General features: G+C 31.7%; 3 protein-coding genes and 1 non-coding gene across 6 annotated transcripts; 3 read left to right on the top strand and 1 right to left on the bottom strand.

Annotated features, from left to right (window-relative positions):
* Positions 1 to 190: 190 nt before the first annotated feature.
* Positions 191 to 1,778, bottom strand: LOC140172890 (probable glutathione S-transferase). The gene is made up of 2 exons (XM_025784534.3): positions 1,203 to 1,778; positions 191 to 688 (listed from the first exon to the last, which is right to left on the bottom strand). Exons 1-2 carry the CDS (start codon positions 1,521 to 1,523, stop codon positions 329 to 331), a joined length of 681 nt encoding a protein of 226 aa, XP_025640319.1. The 5' UTR covers positions 1,524 to 1,778; the 3' UTR covers positions 191 to 328.
* A 5,366-nt stretch (positions 1,779 to 7,144) lies between these two features.
* LOC112734980 (protein GRAVITROPIC IN THE LIGHT 1) lies at positions 7,145 to 9,311 on the top strand. Its single transcript, XM_025784532.3, has one exon. The coding sequence runs from the start codon at positions 7,710 to 7,712 to the stop codon at positions 9,078 to 9,080; it is 1,371 nt and encodes a 456-aa protein (XP_025640317.1). The 5' UTR covers positions 7,145 to 7,709; the 3' UTR covers positions 9,081 to 9,311.
* An 8,085-nt stretch (positions 9,312 to 17,396) lies between these two features.
* Positions 17,397 to 17,468, top strand: TRNAG-UCC (transfer RNA glycine (anticodon UCC)). The gene has a single exon. It is a non-coding gene; the product is annotated as a tRNA-Gly (tRNA).
* A 56-nt stretch (positions 17,469 to 17,524) lies between these two features.
* On the top strand, positions 17,525 to 21,794 carry LOC112734978 (protein HIGH CHLOROPHYLL FLUORESCENCE PHENOTYPE 173, chloroplastic). 3 transcript variants are annotated; one of them, XM_025784528.3, is made up of 16 exons: positions 17,525 to 17,707; positions 17,770 to 17,988; positions 18,118 to 18,279; positions 18,447 to 18,497; positions 18,859 to 18,993; positions 19,080 to 19,103; positions 19,181 to 19,292; positions 19,522 to 19,647; positions 19,750 to 19,799; positions 20,008 to 20,166; positions 20,254 to 20,349; positions 20,439 to 20,554; positions 20,644 to 20,767; positions 20,875 to 20,988; positions 21,065 to 21,145; positions 21,477 to 21,794. In XM_025784528.3, exons 1-16 carry the CDS (start codon positions 17,648 to 17,650, stop codon positions 21,624 to 21,626), a joined length of 1,779 nt encoding a protein of 592 aa, XP_025640313.1. In that variant the 5' UTR covers positions 17,525 to 17,647; the 3' UTR covers positions 21,627 to 21,794. The 3 variants fall into 3 exon arrangements, with proteins under 3 accessions (XP_025640313.1, XP_025640314.1, XP_025640315.1); XM_025784529.3 differs by having other exon boundaries at positions 17,541 to 17,707; positions 17,770 to 17,923; positions 18,134 to 18,279; XM_025784530.3 differs by having other exon boundaries at positions 17,559 to 17,707; positions 18,134 to 18,279.
* The last annotated feature ends 231 nt before the right edge of the window (positions 21,795 to 22,025 follow it).

The raw sequence follows: 22,025 nt of genomic DNA, 5'->3' as shown, positions 1-22,025 counted from the left end.
GGGCATATTCCTTTGGATAATCAGTAGCACTTCCTCACCACATTGTCTCAATAGCCAGCCACGTGTCCATCTTCTTTCGAACTTCTGTGCTTTAAGGGTGTTTGACCAACTGTACTACTCTATTATATTCTGTATTCTTATCCTTGACTTAATTAATTTATTTTAGATTAGATCATAGGATAATATAATATAATGCAGTACACACTTGACCATTTATTGTATTAACGCATTGAGTTTTGAACTTAATTAACAGCACAAGTAAAAAATATCACCACTCCATCATACATAAATAGCACTAATTATTTAAGCATACGTAACTGATAATTCATTAATCATAAAGAGAAGGATTGAACTGCTTTCTGCGACGGTGGTTATAAGCAAGCAAGTCATCCTTAGGGGGGAGGCAGTCCTTGAGGAGAGGGTGATTGAGAATGTTGTTGACCCAAGCAGAGATGGCAGGACACTTGAGTGGATCCAGAATCTTCGTAGACCCAACCTCCTCCCAAACAGGGAGCAAGTAAGTGATCCATCCAAGTGCTATGTCAAGGAATCCAATCCTGTCACCTCCAAAGAATCTCTTCCCTTTGATCAGTTCTTCTAACTTGTCCATTCCTTTCCTCACCTCATTCACTCTCTTTTCCTGCTCCTCCCCGATCGATATCATTGCAACATATCCACCGTACATAACCTACAATGCATCTTAATATGTTATTCAACTCAATTAATTTATAAGGAAAAAAAAAACAAGTAAGAATTGAAATTAAATAAAAAAAATAAATTATAATTAAAATTAAAATATAAAAGATAAGTTGAAATTAAATACAAAAAACACTCTTCTTTTTATTTAATTTATTAACGCAACAAAAAAGACTCTTCAACTTAACTTGTTCACATTATAGTTTGAGAATTAAATCGAAATGACTGCTCAATCTTTTACCCAATTTCTGATACAATAAGAGATCGACTCACTCAATCTCACTTGTCTATATTATCGTTTCATCACAAACTAAAAAGTGTTTTGACACCTTTAATTATTCAATATTACGACTAGAATAGTTTACGAAGTATTTATAACTTTTAGGTTAAAACAAACAAAAATTCTAAATCCCCAAACACAAAGTCTAATTTAGTAATTAAATAAATAAAGTTAAAATATGTTAAATTAATTAATATCATAGTCATAGAGATCTTGGTTCTGTTACCTTTTCATCGGCAAACTTGATCCAAAAACGTACAAGAGCTCTTTCATAAGGATCTTGAGGCAGAAGTGGATATTGCTTCCATGTTTCATCCATGTATTCGAGGATGACGAGGGACTCGGCAATTGCCTTGTTACCATGAACAAGAACAGGAACCTTTTTGTGGACAGGGTTCAGCTCCAAAAGGAGGTTGCTCTTGTTGAAGATGTCTTCTTCTATGTACTCGTAATCAATACCCTTCAGTCTCAGACCCCATTCAACTCTGCGACAAACTGGACTACACAAAAAGCTTATAAGCTTCACCTCCTCCTTTTGGCTTCCCATGATTCTCTTCGCTTTTGATTCATCTCATTATTTCTCTTCAGTATTATACATATGTGTGTGTACATTTTCCATGGCGTTTTCTAGAACTACATACACTAGTCAGCAATTTTGACAAAGTAGATCTTTTTTAATGTCAAAGATGTTATATGGCCATTGGCAGTTTAACACCTAATGCATGGATCAGAATTTAATAATGGAACCACTTGATTCACTTTCTCTGTTTTCGGCCAAATGTTTTTCGAGCAGAGGCTGAGTTACACAGAATTGGTGTAATTGATAGAATTCAGCATATATAATCGATTAAATTGTGTTATTTTTATTAAAATTATATTGGACAAATTGATTTAGCTAAAAAATCATTAAATTAAATTTTAAATTAGTCTAAATTATTTTTTTTATAATATTAATTTAGACTGATTCTTATCGATTTTTTAGCCAAATCAATTTTTCGGGTTTACTTTTAATAAAAATAACACGATTTAATCGATTATATGTATTAAATTTTAATTATTAAAAATTAATTTTTTAAAAATATATTTTAGGTGTCGTGCCTTCCTAAAATTCTTAAAGAGTTATAATTTGTTGTACATTTTTAATTGGGTTTCGAAGCAACAACTACCGGGAGTAGGCAGAATATGCATGAATTTAGCTATTGTTAATTAAATCTAATTTTATGACTTATCATATTGAGCTTAAGCTTAAAGTCAGTTTTTGACCGTGTCATTTCTTTTAAAATGAGTTACTATGATGGCAAAGGATTCGGTGACCTTCTCTGCAGAGAGGGCACCGGTAGCCTATTAGCCTATTCACAAAATAATTATGATTGGAACCCGCTTCTTTTTATGGCAAATTACAAACATCCCTTTATTTTGTTTTATTTGAAGCTCACAAGCTGGCACTGAAAAACTCTCAAAAATTTGGATTAACCACGAATATTTGTGTAATTTCGTACACAAATTGATTTTATTTCTGGACAATAAATAAATCATGTAGTAATCTTTTATTATAGATTAGTTGCTATGAAAGTGTGAAATAAGTATGGTTTCGTTCTCAAATAAAAGAAAAAAAAAAGGCTTACAAGATAGTTGAATCATGGAAACCACATCACAATTTCTTAATTCTGAGTTCTGACCCCAAAAAAAATGAACAAAAAAAAAACACAAAAGCATATTATTAATTAACTATTAAGTATTAACATAGGGTCATAGACTCATAGGCTGTATCTGGTTCATATTATTAATAAATTATCAGGCCTTTTAACAGGTTTCAGGTCAGGCTAGGCTGAATAACAAGTCAGGCCTAATACCTTATAAAGAGCATATAACAGATTGCAGGTCAGGCTCAGGCCAATTAATTATATGACAGGTCAGGCCTATTAAAAGTAAAGTCTGGCCTGGCCTAGCCTGTTTCCACCCCTACGCGAGAGGTACACCAATTTTGCAATCAAATCTAGATTGAGGTTCTACATATATCTCTTATATTCACGCGTGTGCTTAGATTTGCAAGGACAAAGACACAAAAGGGTTAAGCTGAACCAAAATTGAGTGCAACACTTTAGGGCATTGGTCCAATGCCTTTCCTTTGTTACCCGGAGTATATACAAATAATGCACTTTCTGATCATTTTCAGTTCCACTTTGGCTGCATTTTGGGCGTGGTGGGGTCAGGGTCATCCCTATTTTGCGCTGACATTGTTTCCTGCAATCCATTTGTGATCTGCCTAATTACAACACAAGCTGTTTATGTGTTGCTAATCACTAAGGAGTCATGTTATTTTCTAGAGATTAGATACTAGAAAACTATCATAATTTATTCTTTTTAGTAATTTGATCGTGTGTGAGCAAACAGACTAAGCTAACAAATAGCTAAATAATTCATAATTCCCCTCTGATATTCATTTTTTAGTACTCCATAAACCATATTTCTATAGCAGCCCATGTACGATGATTAATAAGCCCAAGTGCCAATTGTGATCCGTTGCAAAAATTGTTCAATAACTTTTATGGTATACCTAATAATAATAAGATGGATACTTCAATGACAATAATAATGTCTTCATATAAAAATTACATTTTGACTAAATGATCTAGTGATTCATAATATTATTCTCATGTGAAAATACCGTAGTTTGTTGGAGTAGGAAAAAGATCTTTTAAAGTGACAATATTAAAAAAATATGCTTTAATTACTTTTGAATTTATAACATTTATTATTTGTGAGCTCCACTGTTTTAATTTAATGGTGATTAATGATATATTTTTTTTTCTAAAGTGACAATACAATTTTAGAGGAGTCGGATCCATTGAAATATCTACTTAATAATAATATACAGAGACTCAACAACTATTAATTTCTTGAAATAGACAAGTACTGGTAATAATAATCATCAACGTCGAGGCGTCGAGCTACTACTGCGCATACTGATAGTGATCCTCTTTCAATTTGAAATAGCCTCCAGAACATGTGGAGCCACATTATATAATTGTTTATGATTCCAATTATTTGTTCATATATGTCAATGTGAGAAAATAAATAAATGAATCCATGTGAAGATCACCTAACGTCTATTTCTGTACATCTACCAAAAGTTGGATTTTTTAAAATTATTCAATTTTTCTTTATCTTTACTACTCATGCAGGTATCAACTACCCAGGCAATCGTATAGATAAATCTTCTAGCAGTAGAAGGCTTCACATAGAATTCATTATTAACAACAAAATATTAATAGTATATAATAAGCATGCATGCCACAAAAGATCTCAAAGATAAGTTTGAATGTAAGACAAATGATTTTCTGTCGCAAGCTGTACATCCAAGAAGCAAAGTAATAAGCGTTGATATAATTATAAATTTAAGACTTGAGAGGAAATGAGAAAACGGATCCTAAAAGACTACTCTGTTATATAATACATAAATCATTTTATGTATTTGAGTATATTATTTAATAGAATAATTAAATTTGTAATAGAAAAATAATCAAACTCGTTTGTGATTAAAGGGGGAAACCACATCTTAACAACTAGCTTTAAAGAGGAAGAACCATTCTCTTTATATACAACATCAAGCATCCCATATTATTAGATGTGGGACTTTGAGTATCCACAATACTCAAATTCCTAACAGATTTGTAATTATTAATTAATCATTATTAATATTTTTAATGGTACAAAATTACACACTCTTTTCTTAATAGTTAAATACTGACTAAATTTTAATGAAAGTGCTGACTGTTGAGACTTTTTCATAGTAAAATATTTTCTGACATCATCAAGCATTGACAAAATTCAAATGGTAAAAGATAGCTCTGTATATGACTCGAGTATATTGAAATTGGTCTCTAGCATAGACATCCAAATTCACTTTTGTGCAACACTATATAACAAGTCAAAGGAACCTCCAAATGCGTAGTAGCATGGACCTATCAAATTGCTTGCATTCAAGTTAAAGTGATCAAACTTTTATCCTAATTAAAACTCAAATGCGCTTTAGCTTTACATACTGAAATCATACTACTCCCACCATTTCATTTTTATTTTACCAACAATGAGACAAAACCATGATGGTATCGTATGTAAACCATTTTACGAGAGGGTCCCAAGTTGACTATGTTATTCATGATGCATGTTATAAGCTAATTAAGATCCTGATGGGGGCAATGTGTTTCTTCAGTCACCATCGTTCTTTCGGCTACGTCTGCTTGTGATGTTTTCCCACCAATGTCCCGTCGTTATATTTGACGAAATAGAGTACATTTCTCAATTTGAAAATATGGCAATGAAGACAAGATACTAGATAATAATAATAATAACTAATAATTCCAAATTTCCAATATAAGACAGACAAAATCACAAAAGAAATACACTACTGGTTAGTACAATATCTTCATTTTAATTCAACGATCTCGATAAAATAAAGTAAAAAATGGAAGTCCAATAGCTTAGTTTAATTTATTTTCTTGATCTATCAATTCAATACATATAGTTTTGCAATTATAAGAGAAGAGATTCCAGCTTCGTCTTCGTCAATCCCCATTTGCTTAATTATTAGCTGGATTAGAAGACAGAGAAGAGACAGCTCCTCCCTCCTAACTACCAAGAACAAATAAACCTTTTTAGTATTATCTATGACAAATTAAGTCATTCAATTTATTATATTAAAATACATACATAGTTACACATAGTGTGTGTTTGGATTACAGTTTGCAAACCAGAGTTTGCATAAAATTGATTTTGTAAAATTGATTTTGATGATAAGTTAGTTTGGGTTAACGTGATTTATGTTTGGTAATCTTTGTATTAAAATTGATTATAGTAAAATAAATGTTGTTTGGATTATACTACTCAAAATCACTTTTAGATGAAAAATTACTAAAATAGACATCAATTTTATATACCTGCAAAATCAGAATACTATAAAAAATATTTATCATATAAATAAAATAAATATAATAAAAAATAAAAATATAAAAGAGAGTACTATAAATTTTATAATGTCACACAAAAAGAAAATATTCTATAATTTTTTTTAGTATCGTCAGTACTCTTTAATTTAGTATTATTTTAGACTATAAATTTTTATTATTTATGACTCTATTGTTACTTATAATTAATTTTTTATTTATTTTGTCATTTTTTTATAGGATCATAATTTATATTATTCAAAATTTTGATAATAAACGTAATATATAATAATTACAATTACAAATTTTACAAATTCAGAATAAAAAATAAAAAAATTAATACAAAACAAAAATAGAGTACATCAAAGAATAGAAAAAAATTATACAGATAAGAAATAATAAAAATTCCATAAAACCAACAACATATATTATATGAACAAAAAAATACCATAAAACGTAAATAAAATTCATATGAATAAAATCAAATAAAAATAAAAAAAATTCAATTTGTTAGTGATTGAAATAAATCTGAACGATTTTGATGAAAAAAAATGGAACTAAAAAATTATGAAGAAGTAGGAAGAACTACAAAGAATAACTGTGAAGATAATAGTTACTAGTATCATTTTTATAGAAGAAAATGAAGGGTAGGGTTGGTAAAAAGGAAATATTTGAGCTTCTCCTAAACGTGAACGTAAAACGTGAAACGCAGAAGCTACAAATTTGAGCTTCTCCTAAACGTGGGTTCAGAGGCAGAATCAATTCTGCGTTCACAAAGATAAAAATGGCCAAACATAAGAGTGAAGCTTTCAAGAAGCTCAAACGTGCTTCTCTCCGCTCCAACGTGTTTGCCAAACACACCCATATATAGGGAATTACAGTTGGCAAATTGTAGTTAGATTTAACCACGCACGGGCTGGTGGGCCACTTGTTTATGGTTTTTTTTTTTTTCTGCAAAGGCAATGGTGTAGTGTGAATAGTTCCAAAACAGAGAAACAGTAACAAGCACAAGAACCCATGGAAAACCAAGCAATGCTATAATGTGAACAAGAAGACCTATATATTTAATTTGAAGCTTATCCTATACTCTTTTTGCCGTTAATATGCTAATTTACTTTTATTCAGCTTAGCCTACTACTATGAATCTATCATGATACTCCATTTCCCAATCGGATCTATCTACTACTATATTTATTTGTTGATTAATTACTGTAGCACGCTTAATCATATCATCAGTTGCTTTAATTTTTCCGATTCAAAAGATAGTTAACATGTCACCCCACCACCTTTACAAAAACAAAAACATCCCTTGGGCTTTGTTTCGATTCCTAGCTAGCCCCTGATGGTTCATGATGTTCTCCAAGTCAAGCATCACAGACTCACAGTTTCATAGTCGGTAGGGTCCATAATTACATCATGGCCATCAATCACGTATCGACCCCACACACCATGATATCTCTAGGTAGCACCACTGCAACTTATATTATTATTATTATTATTCCCTAATAAAGGATAGGAATTAGCAAACAAAAAAGAAAAAGAAGAGAAAATGAGAGTGGCTTATATGTCAAACTCCTTCTGCTTCAAGCCTACTTCCATATACCATCTTTTTCTTTTCCCGCTCTTTAATCATCCCCGTTAACTATTCATTAGTAATATAAATCAGTGTTTGCTCCAACAACACTGATATAAGAGTAGTAGTCAATGATTTGTGGCTACTTTTCCAACCAAAATCTGCTTCTGCCTCTGCCTCTGCCTCAAACATTGTAAAAAAACACACACATCTTATGGCTGAGATGGAAACCATAAAGCCAAAATCAGCATTGAAGAGCAAGAGATTCGCCAAGACATTCCAGAAAGTAATTAGCCTCAGAAGCAGCGCAACAAAAATCGCTTCAAGCAATGGAATCTGCATCCTCAACCCTAACAACATCAAAGACAACAAAGGAGCTCGGAACAGGGCAGTTATGGAGGCGCTGGTGGCGAGGCTCTTCGCAGGAGTGACTACCATTAAAGCAGCATACGCAGAGCTTCAAATGGCTCAGCACCCTTACAACAACGATTCAATACAAGCCGCTGACCAAGCCGTTGTGGATGAACTCAGAGCCATCTCAGAACTCAAACGCAGCTTCATCAAAAGAGACTTGGATCTCTCTCCACAAATCACCATCATGCTCGCAGAGGTTCAAGAACAACAGAGCCTCATGAAGACCTACGAGATCACCATCAAGAAGCTCCAAGCTGAGGTTGACAACAAAGAACGCAACATCTCATCGCTCAAGAAACACCTCCACGACTGCGTTTCCTTCAACAAATCCTTAGAGAAGAAGCTCAACTCCAGCGGCTCCTTCTCCATCTTCGACAACCTTAAACTCTCCGCGCTCAACCCAACGCATTTCGTCCACTTTCTTCACCACGCGTTGAGATCTATAAGGAGCTTCGTCAAGATGATGATAAGGGAAATGGAGAACGCTCATTGGGACCTCGAAGCAGCCGTCAATTTCATCCATCCAAACGCGCTCTTCACGAAACCAAGCCACAAGTGCTTCGCCTTTGAGTCCTTCGTTTCCATAACAATCTTCGAAGGCTTCAACTACCCAAACTTCAATGTCCAAAACGACCAAACCGTTCGCCACCACAACAAAAACCAGAGCCTCTACTTTGAAAAGTTCAAGAAGCTGAAATCACTGAACCCGAAGCAGTACCTAACCCACAACCCGAACTCTTCCTTCGCGAAGTTCTTAAAAGCGAAGTACCTGCAAGTGGTTCATGCGAAGATGGAGTGTTCCTTGTTCGGGAACCTGAACCAGAGGAAGATGGTGAACTCAGGAGGGTACCCTGAGTCTCCCTTCTTCACGGCGTTCGCTGAGATGGCGTGGCGCGTGTGGAGCTTGCAGTGTTTGGCGTTGTCGTTCGAGGAAGAGGTGAGCATCTTCCAGGTGAAGAAGAACGCGAGATTCTCTGAGGTGTACATGGAATGCGTGACGGAGGATGCAGTTTCAGGTTCTTGTTCTTCAGGGGAATCATGTGATGATTCAGATTCAGGGGAGCTTAGGGTGGGGTTCACGGTGGTGCCGGGGTTCAAGATGGGTAAAACCGTCATTCAGAGTCAGGTTTACGTGTCTCTGGTCGGTTCTTCTTCTCCGGCGACTTTCTGATAGATATAATATAATATACTCATTATGAAATATGAATTAGCTGTTAGTTATGTATCAAATAAACATATACAGATTTTAATTAGAAAGCTGCAACAGTGTTTTGTGTAATTGTATGTACAATTTTTTTCCCCTTGTCTGATTAGGTCCTCGTTGTACATTAATTAAGATGGAGAATTGGAGATTAGGATTCTACATAGATTTGGTAGATAATAGACCTTTTTGGACCCATCTCTGTGTTGTACTCTTTTATTTACTCTTATTGTTACCTAGATTATTTTTTTATTTGTATTTTTTTATATAGTGGGAGTACATAAGGAGTACATAGTATATAAGGGGTAACCCCTTATATACTATGTACTCCTTATGTACTCCCACTATATAAAAAAATACAAATAAAAAAATAATCTAGGTAACAATTATCAATAATAAGAACAAAATTGTAAGTGCCTATCAACATCGGTTCATTCGATTCGAGTCACAAAGGAAACTATTCTTGTGAAGAGATGGTGATATTAATTTTCTAAAAAAAGTATTGGTAGACAATAAAAATACTAAATAATATGAACATTGAATATATTGAATGTTTATTTTACTAGATATACAAATGGTTATTTCAATATTAAGATTTAGGTAAATAATTTAAAAATATATTATATTTTGATTTGATTGATGATTGTTCATATTGTTTAAAAAAATTATTGGTTACCTATCGTAATCTAATTTTCTATTCTCAAATTAATATCAGCACTCAGCATAGAGAATAGTTGCTCTAAACCTACTTTTGGCGCCGCATATGTATGTGCTCAATTATAAACGTTGTGCAAAGATAAGATTAGTTTATTATTATGGTTATTTTAACATGAAGGGGTTCAACTTGTCTATAAAGCTATTGCCGTCGCCTAGGTTAAAGGACCCAGTGGTATTTGTGATTTGTCATGGTTTGCTCATAGAATTTGGATTTAATCTTACATTATATATATAAATTGCTATGCGTGCTATGTGCATGATTAACTGACCGGCCAAAGTGCAGTGAGAGTAGGGAGATGCGTGAGACTGGAGGAGGGAGCCACAAATGGCGAGGGCCATGGGCATTTTTGGATCCACTTGGGCAAGACGGTGGTCACTAGCTAGTAACATTATTTAGAGTCAACCAAATTGGATTGGTTTATTAGTTAGCTCAGTAATCTATTTAAACAGAGTTTAAATTTCATTTTATGCATTCAATAATTAATTGACCAACAATAAATATTTAAATAGAGATCTAATCCGAATTATTCCTTAGTCTATTGTACTAACAAAAAAAAAAAAACATTATTTAGAGACACAGTGGTGGGGCACATAATAATCAAATTAAAAATGTTAGGCTATGTACATCTCATAGTCTCTTGTTGCTGCACAGTTTTTGCCACTACATGAAATCGATTCAAAATCAGCAACTTGCTTCCATATGATTTAAATGACATGAATAACAAGGATCCATCTTATTCTTACCTAAACTATTAATTAATATAAATTCAAATTGAATACAAAAGCAATAAATAAGATGGAGTGACCTAGACCAAGTAACCTTAGCTTTCTGGTGGTGAGATGATATGAAGAAAAGAGAGAAGAGACATTGATGATGACTATGGTTCACGGGGTTGCAAGGCAACATGCCAGGAATGCCATTTCCACACGACCTGCTACCCACCAGAGACAGAGATCAACATGAACATGCGGACCTTCAAGGCTTTAATTAATCAATTTCGTTTTTAGGTAATACTGGACCTGTTAGGGTGATTTCTTTCCAGATTTGGATATTTTAGTTTATTCGTAGCTTAATGTGCACTCCTAATACAGCCATAAATGCTAAAGACCTAATCATCAATAAGTGCCTTTGCTTCCCTTTAACAAAATTAAAGTCCATGATGTCAATTGATACAACATCAATCATGACTAAAGGAAATCTTTTTTTTTTTTTCAATGTTTTGAGGTTCTTGAAATGATGTCTTTGCCTAAAAACGAATTGGAAAAGTACAGGTAGAGAATAAAAATACTAAATAATATAAATAATAGATATATCGAATATTTAATTTATTAGGTGTGCGGGTAATTATCCTAATATTAAAATTTAGGTAGTTAATTTGGAGGTACAGTATGTTTTTACTTTATAGAAAAGTATAAATAGACAATAAAAATACTAAACAATGTGAATAATGGATATATCGGATGTTTAATTCACTAAGTGTGCGAATAGTTATCCTAATATTAAGATTTAGGTGGGTAATTTGGAGTGTAGTGTATTTTTATTTTATTGGACCAATTTTAGAGGCTATTATTCATATTGTTTATAAAAATTATTGTTTATTTATCAAAATTTTTTATTTTATTAGACCAATTTTATAATTTATTATTTATATTGTTCACAAAAATTATTGTCTACCTAACAAAATTAGAAGGAATTAAGGCAAGTAGTAGTAGTAGATTCTAGAAGTGGTGGTGGGTCGCTCTTGAATGAGGGAGTTGGAATATATTTAAGACTTAAGAGCTGTGTTATTTTAGAGATAAAAGTGAATATATAGAGGGAAAAAAAACTAATTACATTAAATGTGTATTATTTCTCAAAAAAAAAAAAAACAAAAAGATTTACACTTTAAGATATATTAAAGAATGATAGAGACCTTATTTTTCTATATTTAACTCAAGCATGTTCAGCAAATCATTGAAGCACATTAATTAGGGCATATTCTCACTGTCTTTTTGTCCGTTGGGAGAGAGGAGATGGGACTAATTAGGGATCAAATTGTGTTAAGAGTAACGCTAGGACACAAAAATTTAAAATTATTTTATTTAATTAATATTTATAATTTTATATATATAATATTTAAAATTATATATTTATTATATATAATTTTATATATTTATTTAAAAAATAATTAATAAATATAAAATAAAATAATTTGAGACTGATTTTATTACCTCTCAAATATTTTCGTAATGTTAAATATTTCTATAGTTTCTTATACATTCACTTTTTTTGGAACCCTAACACTATGTTTGGTTTAAGGGAAAATAAGAGGAAAGAAAAGTGGTGGAAGGAAAATGAGTGGAAAATTTTATTTTTCTTTGTTTGGATACCAAAGAAAATAGGAAGGAAAGAAAATTTTGGTGTGGGTCCCACAAAAAATTTTTTTCATCCATTAGAGGCAAGAAAACAAGAAAGAAAATGTTACTTTTGATGTATTTACAATACTACCCCTAATTCTATTATTATTAATAATTATTAATATAAATTTAGTTTTAATAGTTTTAATACATTATTATAATAAAATTTACATTTAAACATTATATATGTATTAGATAAATAATTTATAAAATTATAATATTTTATAATATTCATAAAATGCAATAAAACATAAATAAATAAAAATATTTATACTTTATTTTATTATAGGGGTATTAATGTAATTTTATACCATTATGATTTTCTTTTTTTTCACTTTTCTTCTCATCCAAACAAAAGAAATTTCTCTTTCTATTTTCTTTCCATTCATTTTCTCTTCATCCAAACAACACACAAATAATTTTACTTTTCCTTCTATTTTCTTTCCTCTCATTTTCTTTCCTCTTATTTTCTTTCCTTCTATTTTCCTTCCTATATCCAAACAAAGCCTAAGAAAAGAATTATATATGGTTAAAGACTATTGGAGAGTTTTCCATCCCAATCCGTGCCTAGCCGATATGAGGCTCTGTATAGTAATACTCAGAGCAAGCAAGAATCCTTCCCCTCCAAAGTATATGGCGATGCTCTACTATCATACATCATAATATCATTGTTGGATTTTTTATTTTAAAAAATAAAATAATTATAATAATTACTGAAATAAATAATTTAAAAAATATTTATCGAAATAAATATCTTTCTTATCTCGTTTAACTATAAACGAGATAATTTTGTACGTATCTCGTTTACAGTATAAACTTGGACGTGACCAGGGAACGGATCTATATATATTGTAGTGGCGGCAAGTGTTCTCACTACAATTTGAAATTTTTTGAATAGTATATGATAATAATATTTATTTGTTCCCATTAAATTATTGAATTTGATCCCACAATAATTTTTTATTCAATTTTTTGTACTTAATAGTCAATTTAAGAATTTCATATTAGATGTTTATTAGAAGAATAAATTCTCAATTTAAATGAGATTGATTTTTTTTTTTAGAGATGAACTCAAAAAATATTATTTATCTTTTCTTAAAATTAGTTTTTAGTTTTTTCTATAGCAATTACATTAATTAAAAGAACTTTTTCAACTATGAATATCACTTAGAATTGGTTTTTGATTGTATGAAAAAGTGAATTTTTAAATAATTATTTAGTGATATATATAAAAAGAGAGAGATTTCAATTATATTGTTAAAAAAATTAATAAATTTTTTTAAAATATAAAACCTAAAAAATAGAATTCTTAATTATATATTATTATTTAAATTACTATTTTAGTGTTTTAATTTGTAAATTATATATTTTGAAGACTAATCATATTTTACAATAACAAAATATAATTATAACAATAATTATGCTATATGTACATAAAAAGTAACTATCCGTATAGAATACATATTGAAATACAAAATACACATTAAAAATAAATTAAACAATAAATATATTTATACACAAATACATAATAGTTAATGAATAATTTGATAGCTAATTTTTGTGTACATATAATATTTTTATTATAAAAATTATTAGAGTTTATCTATCTTGTGCCCTAAAAGGACATATTGAGATTACAAATTGAAAATATTTTTATTGAAATTTCAAAAAATTTAAGTTTGTAATGTATTTATTTTGTAGTTATTAAATAAAAATTTAAAATCTTTCACTAATAGTAAGCTTGTTATGTGTTTTTAAGATATATGTTAGCTAAACCTAAATTATTATTATGTTATATATATTTTACTCCCATTATCAAAATTTTCTAGATCTGTCACCGGATGTGACACGCTCGTTTACACTGTAAACGAGATACGTGAAAAATTATCTCGTTTATAGTATAAACAAGATACAATAAGACAAATTTGCAACAGCTATAAAAAGGATGCGTAACTCTTGGTATTCTTCACACATTTTATATCTTTTTCTGTTCCGTTTTCCTCACAAAAACAAGGCAACAATGGCCAATAATAACATATACATAGTTGTGTATGTTTACCCTAATTGTCCTATGAGAAATGGCGACAACGGGATGATATTTGAGTGTGACAATCCGATACTGTTGCGGACTCAAAGTGTAAGTAACTGTCAGAGTTGAAGAGTTTGATATTAAGTAATCTCGGGAATACAGTTGTGAGGGAGGTGGGATGTGTGGCGTATAAGTTGCTGGCTCCCATGGGTAATGGAGTTTTCCGGTTTCGACTATTTCGACTTGTAGGGGACAAGTATGTCCGGCTCGTGTTCGACATTCATGAGAGAATTATGGTGGAACAAGTGATGGAACTTTCCGCCAAGATTGGAGATGTTAGTCATGCTGATTCTGTACACTCGACCTACGTACAGGACGACTGACCTCTCACTACCACGGTACCACCTATTCAAGTCGCCATTCTATTTGAAAAGGTTAAAATGGGACCGGTCAAAGACTGTGAATGACATATATTTAAAGATGTCTCCCAGCCTTATCTTGTTTACAGTGTAAACGAGATATACACGTGTCACGTTCACGTGTTTTATCTCGTTTACAATGTAAACAAGATAAGAGGAAAGTATTTATTTTAGTAAATATTTTTTAAATTATTTATTTCAGTAATTATTATAATTATTTTATTTATTAAAATAAAAAATCTTATTATAGTTGCTTTTGGAAAAGATGAATGATGTATGCACGGATATTGTGCATTGTGCATATATTAAACCCAAGGATAAATTATTAAAAATACATTTCAATAATTTTGTTGTTAATAAAAATATATTTAAATTTTCTTATCACAAAAATGTTCTTAAATAATTTAAAAATACGATAAAAATATCAAACATTAAATATGTATTTTTTAAAAAATATTTTAGAAATTAAATTTTGATGCGAATTTTTTACAAACACGATAAAAAAATTGAAATATTTTAGTATAAAGATATCAAATAGAATTATTAATTTAGTTTAAAGAGATAAAAAATTAAATTTGTTATTATTCAAAAATATTTTACTATATATCAAGTAATGTGTTCATTAGTTTTCACTTTATTGTAAAAAATTATTTAGATCATAATACTAATAGTATATCAGAGGGTTATTATTATTATTAATGTATTAACTGAATTTTAATGTTTATTATTTATGTATTTAAAAATTATATTTGAGAATGATTTATTTAATTTTATAATAAATTATATTTTTAAATTTGAATAATTTATTAATTAGTTTGTACTTATTATACCATATATTTAATAATTTATTGGAAAAAATATTATTTAAAAAATTATAAAGACAAATAAACCTCTAACCAATTTAAATTTAGAGACAGTTAGACTCCTATCCATTTCTGAACCTGACACGTCAGCATTTTTCTTTCAGAGTTAACAAAAAAATACTCATAAGAACCACGTTGTGTGACAGAATCAGAGAACGAAGACCAAAGTGAATCGATTTTATTTTGAAAGATCGTATTGTCATTCTTAAAAATAGATAAGAACCACGTTGGTACTTCACTCTTGAGAATGTTTATGGACTTTGAAAATCACCTGCCTCAGTTAATTGCACCTAATCCCCCCCCCCCCCCCAAATCATTAATTACAACAGACATTAAAAGAAAAACAACGAGTAAGGTGATATATAAAATCTTATTCTCCTCACACACATGCTTCTTTTTTGGTCTGCCTATATATATATATATAACAATAAGGTTTTTAGTTTTTTCTCTAACAAAGTCCAAAAATTTTCAAAGCATGAAGCGGAATGATGTCTATGCTGTATCGGGTGAAGTTTGATCAGTGAACAAAAAAAGATGAATATTGATCTCTTAACATAAGAAGAATTAATTTATAGTCAGTAATAAATTTGTACATACATATTCTTTACTATGATTTTTGTTTTTCTAGAAATAGTTCTGGTTGTTGAATATCTTCCGTTAGAGCTTGGTAGTTGCGTAAATTCAAGAAATAGAATTGTTGATCCTTTTACCACTCTTATTGGTAGCTTCTTTGCCACCATTCTACTACTGCCAATCTAAGATGTGAAGAAACTAATACATAATTGAATCGCATCATCGATATGTCAATAGCAGTAATTGCATAAATGCAGAGGAAAAGAAAGAACCCTAATGACATTTTCTCGTTTCTTTAATCCTCACAACAGAATGCGACTATAATATTGTTATGATATGCCTATGAATGCAAATTCAGAATCACTATCTTATGTGTACACCAAAATCAGTCACAACTATAAAATATATGTTAAAATATAAATATATATTAAAAATAAATTAAATCACATATATTTATACATAAATATATTAGTGTCTCGTTTTGATGTACGAAAAGCATTTTTTATTCCGAAAAGAGAAGAGAGACATAAAAAATGAATAGGAAATATTTCTTGTTTGGGTATTCAGATGGAGTAGGGACAAATCAAAGGCCCATTTTTAAGTGTCAATCTTGGTCCAAGTCAGCTACTTAACAATTCACGCATTTAGCTCAAGTGGGTTACTACAAAAATATGGGCCACACATTGGAGTGAATTCTAAGCCCACTTCTAAGGTTAGCCCAAGTCGGTTGGTTTCATTTACAATTGACGCTACTTACACTTTTATTTTATTTTTTTTAAATCCACAAGTTTAAATAAATAAATAATCAATACGAAAAAATATTTATTACTTATCTGTTCTCTTTTGTTGTTAATTTAGTTTTTCCTACAGTGTTTGGCATTCTTATTTTTATATAAATTTATTATTACTTTCTCATTTACTAATTATGTTTAATTTATAAAATATTGAAACTTATTCTACTACTTTTTATCAATTAAAAATTGTTGAGAGTCTTGTCTTTAATTATTTATCTCATTATAAAAAATATTTTTAGAATCATAAGTTTTTTTAAACAACAGTAGATTTTATTTATTTAAACTTTGTTCAGTAATCGTGGGTTTTTTTTATTTATTATTTGGTGATATAAGCTTTTGTGTGTTGTAAACTTATTTTTAGCGTGACTTTGCTAAGCAGCGTGAATTGTAAGCATTGTCAATTATAGGTTGAATCAACAGACTTGGGCTTACCTTAGAATTCCGCAACTTAATTTTTTGATTAAGAATTTTTATTAGCACAAAGAATACATCAAGCGTTTGTAGTCCAACGGTTAGGATAATTGCCTTCCAAGCAATAGACCCGGGTTCGACTCCCGGCAAACGCATTTTGTTTTTCTGTTTCTAATTTTATGATAGAAAGTAGAAACTAAGAAGGTGTAGAATATGTTGAAGAAATTGACACGTTTGTTGGATTTGTGGCTTATATTTCATCCTTGATCCTTGCATGCAAATATCGAAGCACTGTTGCCTTCACTAAAACTGAACTATACAGCTTCTTTGGAAAATGGAATGGTGCTCCATCACTCTCTCCTCCCCTTCTTCCACTTCTCTTCTCAATTTCCAGGTACAAGCATTTCCTTTTTCCCTTAGTTTTATTTGCTGCTCTTATCTAAATTCTTGCTGCAGGGCCCTGAATTGCGTACTGGAAAGCTTTGCAATAAGTCCTTACACCATTTTGGGGCATCATCTGCACTGCCCAATCACCTTCTTCGGATTGGTGAGCGAAGATTATCTTCCAGACCATATAGAGCAACCATATCAGCTGAAGCTGGAAGACAAGGTTGGGATTTTGGAAGATTTATAAAAACACTATACTTCTTTAATGGACCCCCATCTCCTGCTAAGGTGACATTTTATTCAATTTCAGACTAGTATGATCAGTGAATGATAGAGAGAAGAAGAATAATAGAACAAATTAGAAAGCTTGGTATGGATCAAACTAATGGGTGTTTTGTCATTTTCTGAATTGTAAAGTTCTTTGACTTTCTAGTTGAGAAACTGTCCGGTCCATCCCCAAGTGAATCAGTTAGTTTAATGGGAACTTCTGATATTGTTCTGGTCGCTGGAGCTACTGGTGGTGTTGGTCGAAGAGTGGTTGACATATTGAGGAAGAAGGGAATTCCAGTTCGAATATTGGTAATCTTCTGGGCTTACCTTGCTTACAGGATTTTATTACAGATACTAGTTACTATATTTTGTTTTTCAAAAAAAAAAAATGAAAGAAACATAAGTTTATAAATCTGATGCATGTTAAATAAAGTAGTGATTAGTAAATATTTACTTTCTATATCAATATTTATCAGGTCAGAAACGAAGAGAAAGCACGAAGGATGTTAGGCTCAGATATTGACTTGGTGAGTTACTTTGATTGTATGTGCTGCAGTGCTATGCAAATAGTCAAATAAATATGTCCAAATTTACAACAATTCGTGTTAGGGTCTTACTCTTCCAAGATTTCATAGTTGGGATATTTACCATTTTGTTGACAAACTGATGTTGTTGGACATATATAATGAATCCGGTAAAGATGGATGATTTATGTTGGTTTGGGAGGTTACCAAGTTTCAAGAATTGTGGGTGAAAGACAACAATGCACATCAATGTAGAATTTTTATGTTTTGCATGTTTTTGTTTTGAAAGGTCATATAGTATTCTACATGGAAAATCAATGCTGTCATTACTCCTTAGTTTTTACTTATTCTGCTGCCATCTAAGGTTGTTGGAGACATTACAAAAGATAGCACTTTGAAACCTGAATACTTTAAAGGAGTGAAGAAAGTGATCAATGCTGCCTCTGTCATTGTTGGCCCTAAGGAAGGAGACACTCCAGACAGAGCAAAATATAGCCAAGTAAGTCCACAAGCAAAATAGTTACTCATTTGATGAATGCACCATAATTATCTCTTTTTAATAGAACTAAATTGTGTCTGTTGCAGGGAATTAAATTCTTTGAGCCAGAGGTAGATATTAGTAAAACTCTTGTGTACTAAATTTGGAAGTTCATTAGGTCTGCTGGCTCATTGGTTATTGAAAGCAGATAAAAGGTGATTCACCAGAAATGGTGGAGTACATTGGGATGAGAAATTTGATCAAGTCTGTGAAGAACAATCTTGGACTTCGAAGGGGAAAACTCTTATTCGGATTTGAAGGTAGATCCCTTATTGAACAATAATAAATATTGGTTCAATTTCATCATTTAGCTTGCAAGCTGATTGCTGCAGCCTCCAAAATATGCAGAAGACTGTCTCTATTGCATGGATTCTCTTCAGCTTACCACATGCTCCAAGACATATAATGACTTTTAGTTTGTATTTAAAGAACAAGTATAGTTTTGGTTGGGTGCATGTCAATCAAATTTATTTTTTATTTGCCTCTCAGGTGATAATTATAGGCAGCTTTCTTGGGGTGCTTTGGATGATGTTGTAATGGGTGGAGTTAGTGAAAGTACTTTTCAAATTGACCCAACTGGTGGTGAAAGTGGTGGACCAACTGGTATTTTTAAAGGTATGTGTCAATTTTTGCATGTGACTGCACATTCTGTGTACTAGGATAACTTGTCTTCTGTGTATTAGTACTCAAAATAACACAATTGTGTGTCTAGTCCAGGTGTTGTTTCGACAGCAAACAATGGTGGCTTTACAAGTATCAGAACAAAGGTAAACTGCAATATATTTATATTAGCCTTTCAATCAAGCTTGCTATTGGCAGTGTTTGCTACTTGATTGACCTAAAACAGCATATGGGTATAATAGATTATGTTTTGTGGGCTTTTGTTACGATATATTTTTTATTTCACTTTAACTAATTAATATCTAGTTGAGTTCCTAATATGAAAGGGAGAGAGCTGATGTAATTGGTTTTCAGAATTTCTCAGAACCAGAAGATCTCTCTGCATATGATGGTTTGGAATTCCGTCTAAAAGGTGATGGCCGTAGATATAAACTCATTGTTCGCACAAGCCGTGATTGGGACACTGTTGGTTACACTGCAGGCTTTGACACTGTGAAAGGCGAATGGCAAACGGTAGTTAACGTTAATATCTTGTGTAATAATTTCAGCCTATATTTTATCTAACAACTCTCAAGTGTTTTGTTGCTTTGTATTCTATAGATTCAATTGCCATTTTCTACCCTGAGGCCTGTATTCCGAGCAAGGACTGTGTCTGATGCCCCACCATTTGATCCAACCAATGTTATATCACTACAGGCATGGCTCTGCTGTTAGTATTTCTTTACATCTTTTGGCTTAGCAGTGTCCTGCTCCGGTTGATAACCATGAAGCTAAATTCTCTGCAGCTAATGTTCAGCAAGTTTGAATATGATGGTAAATTAAATGGAACTTTTGTAGAAGGTTCATTTGAGCTCCCGGTATCCAGCATTCGTGCATATATAAAAGAACCAATAAAGCCAAGGTACAGCCTTATGTTTGTTGGTTGTCTTTCCCCTCCACTTCCCCCTGACATGCATGAGTTTTTACTGTACAATTTTGTGCCAATGTCAGGTTTGTGCATGTGAGCTCTGCAGGAGTTACCAGACCGGAAAGGCCTGGAATTGATCTAAGTAAACAGCCTCCTGCTGTTCGATTAAACAAGGAATTGGGTAACATCCTCACATTTAAACTAAAGGTACCAAATTCAGTGGTGGCTCCTTATCTGCCATATATATGTTACTAAATCTACCGTGTCGACGTGCATGAATGTCCTTGGCTAAAAGTGGTTAATTGCAATAACAGGGAGAGGATTTAATTCGAGAAAGTGGCATTCCCCATGCAATTGTTAGGCCTTGTGCATTAACTGAGGAGCCTGCAGGAGCAGATCTCATCTTTGATCAAGGAGATAATATTACGGTAATGCGAAAACAATCTGATTGTATTTCTGTGTATCTCCCATATACTTTGTCTAATCTAATGCCAAAAATGATAGGGAAAAATATCAAGGGAAGAGGTTGCTCTTATCTGTGTAGCTGCACTTGAAAGCCCTTATGCTCTAGACAAAACATTTGAGGTCAGTCTTTCCACTCATTCACTCATTTTTCATCATGTATAAATAAAATATTGTTTGAAATGTGAATTTCTTGAATGAGGAATCTCCTCTCTAGAGAGGCAGCATCATCCACTACAGGCCTTATGCTGAATAGTTAAATATTAGACTTTTTATTAAGGTATTGAAGAAATATCAAAATTACACTTTATTGCGTTTTTCATATGGCCAAAATGCATGCAACTCTTCAAGATTAAGATAAACTACTTTTCTCTTATGTAGAACAGTGATTTGATTGTGAACTATCTCGACCTCTCTAGTCTGCAAGCAACATGATCTTACATATTTGTTGCAGGTGAAAAGTGTTGTTCCATTTAGCGAGCCATTTACCGTGGATCCAGCCAACCCACCTCCAGAAAAGGACTATGAAAAATATTTTAAAGATTTGAAAGAAGGAATCACTGGGAAGGAAGCCCTCCAACAAGAAAATCCTCTTCCTGTTTAATGTGCCTGCAAGCACTTGCAGCTTTGTATAATTTTTAAGTCAGCCTTTTTGTAGTTGCACCTAATAGTCTTCTTAATCAAAGAAATAAAATGTAGTTGAACAAAGCTGCTCTTCACATCAATTTTGGTACCTTTTGAGAATGTAGGTGGTAGTGAATTATTTACTTCAGTACTATTTTGTTCCTCTAATCCTTTCCCTATGCTCCTCTATTTTAAATAAAATAATTTAAAAATATAAATAAATAAGAGAAAGTTATCATTAGCAAATCTCACTTTTTACATTTTTCTTGGTTCCCAATTAATGTCCTTACTTGTCTGTCTATTAAACATTGTACCTGGAAGGTTGGTAACTACTAACTAATGCTCCACTGAAGATTCCACGTTGTTTCATCAGAAAATA

Source organism: Arachis hypogaea, chromosome 20, assembly GCF_003086295.3.
Source record: "Arachis hypogaea cultivar Tifrunner chromosome 20, arahy.Tifrunner.gnm2.J5K5, whole genome shotgun sequence".
In the NCBI taxonomy this organism is placed as follows: Eukaryota; Viridiplantae; Streptophyta; class Magnoliopsida; order Fabales; family Fabaceae; genus Arachis; species Arachis hypogaea.
The sequence above is the reverse complement of the archived record's forward strand: the minus strand, read 5'-3'. Positions and strand labels throughout refer to the sequence as shown.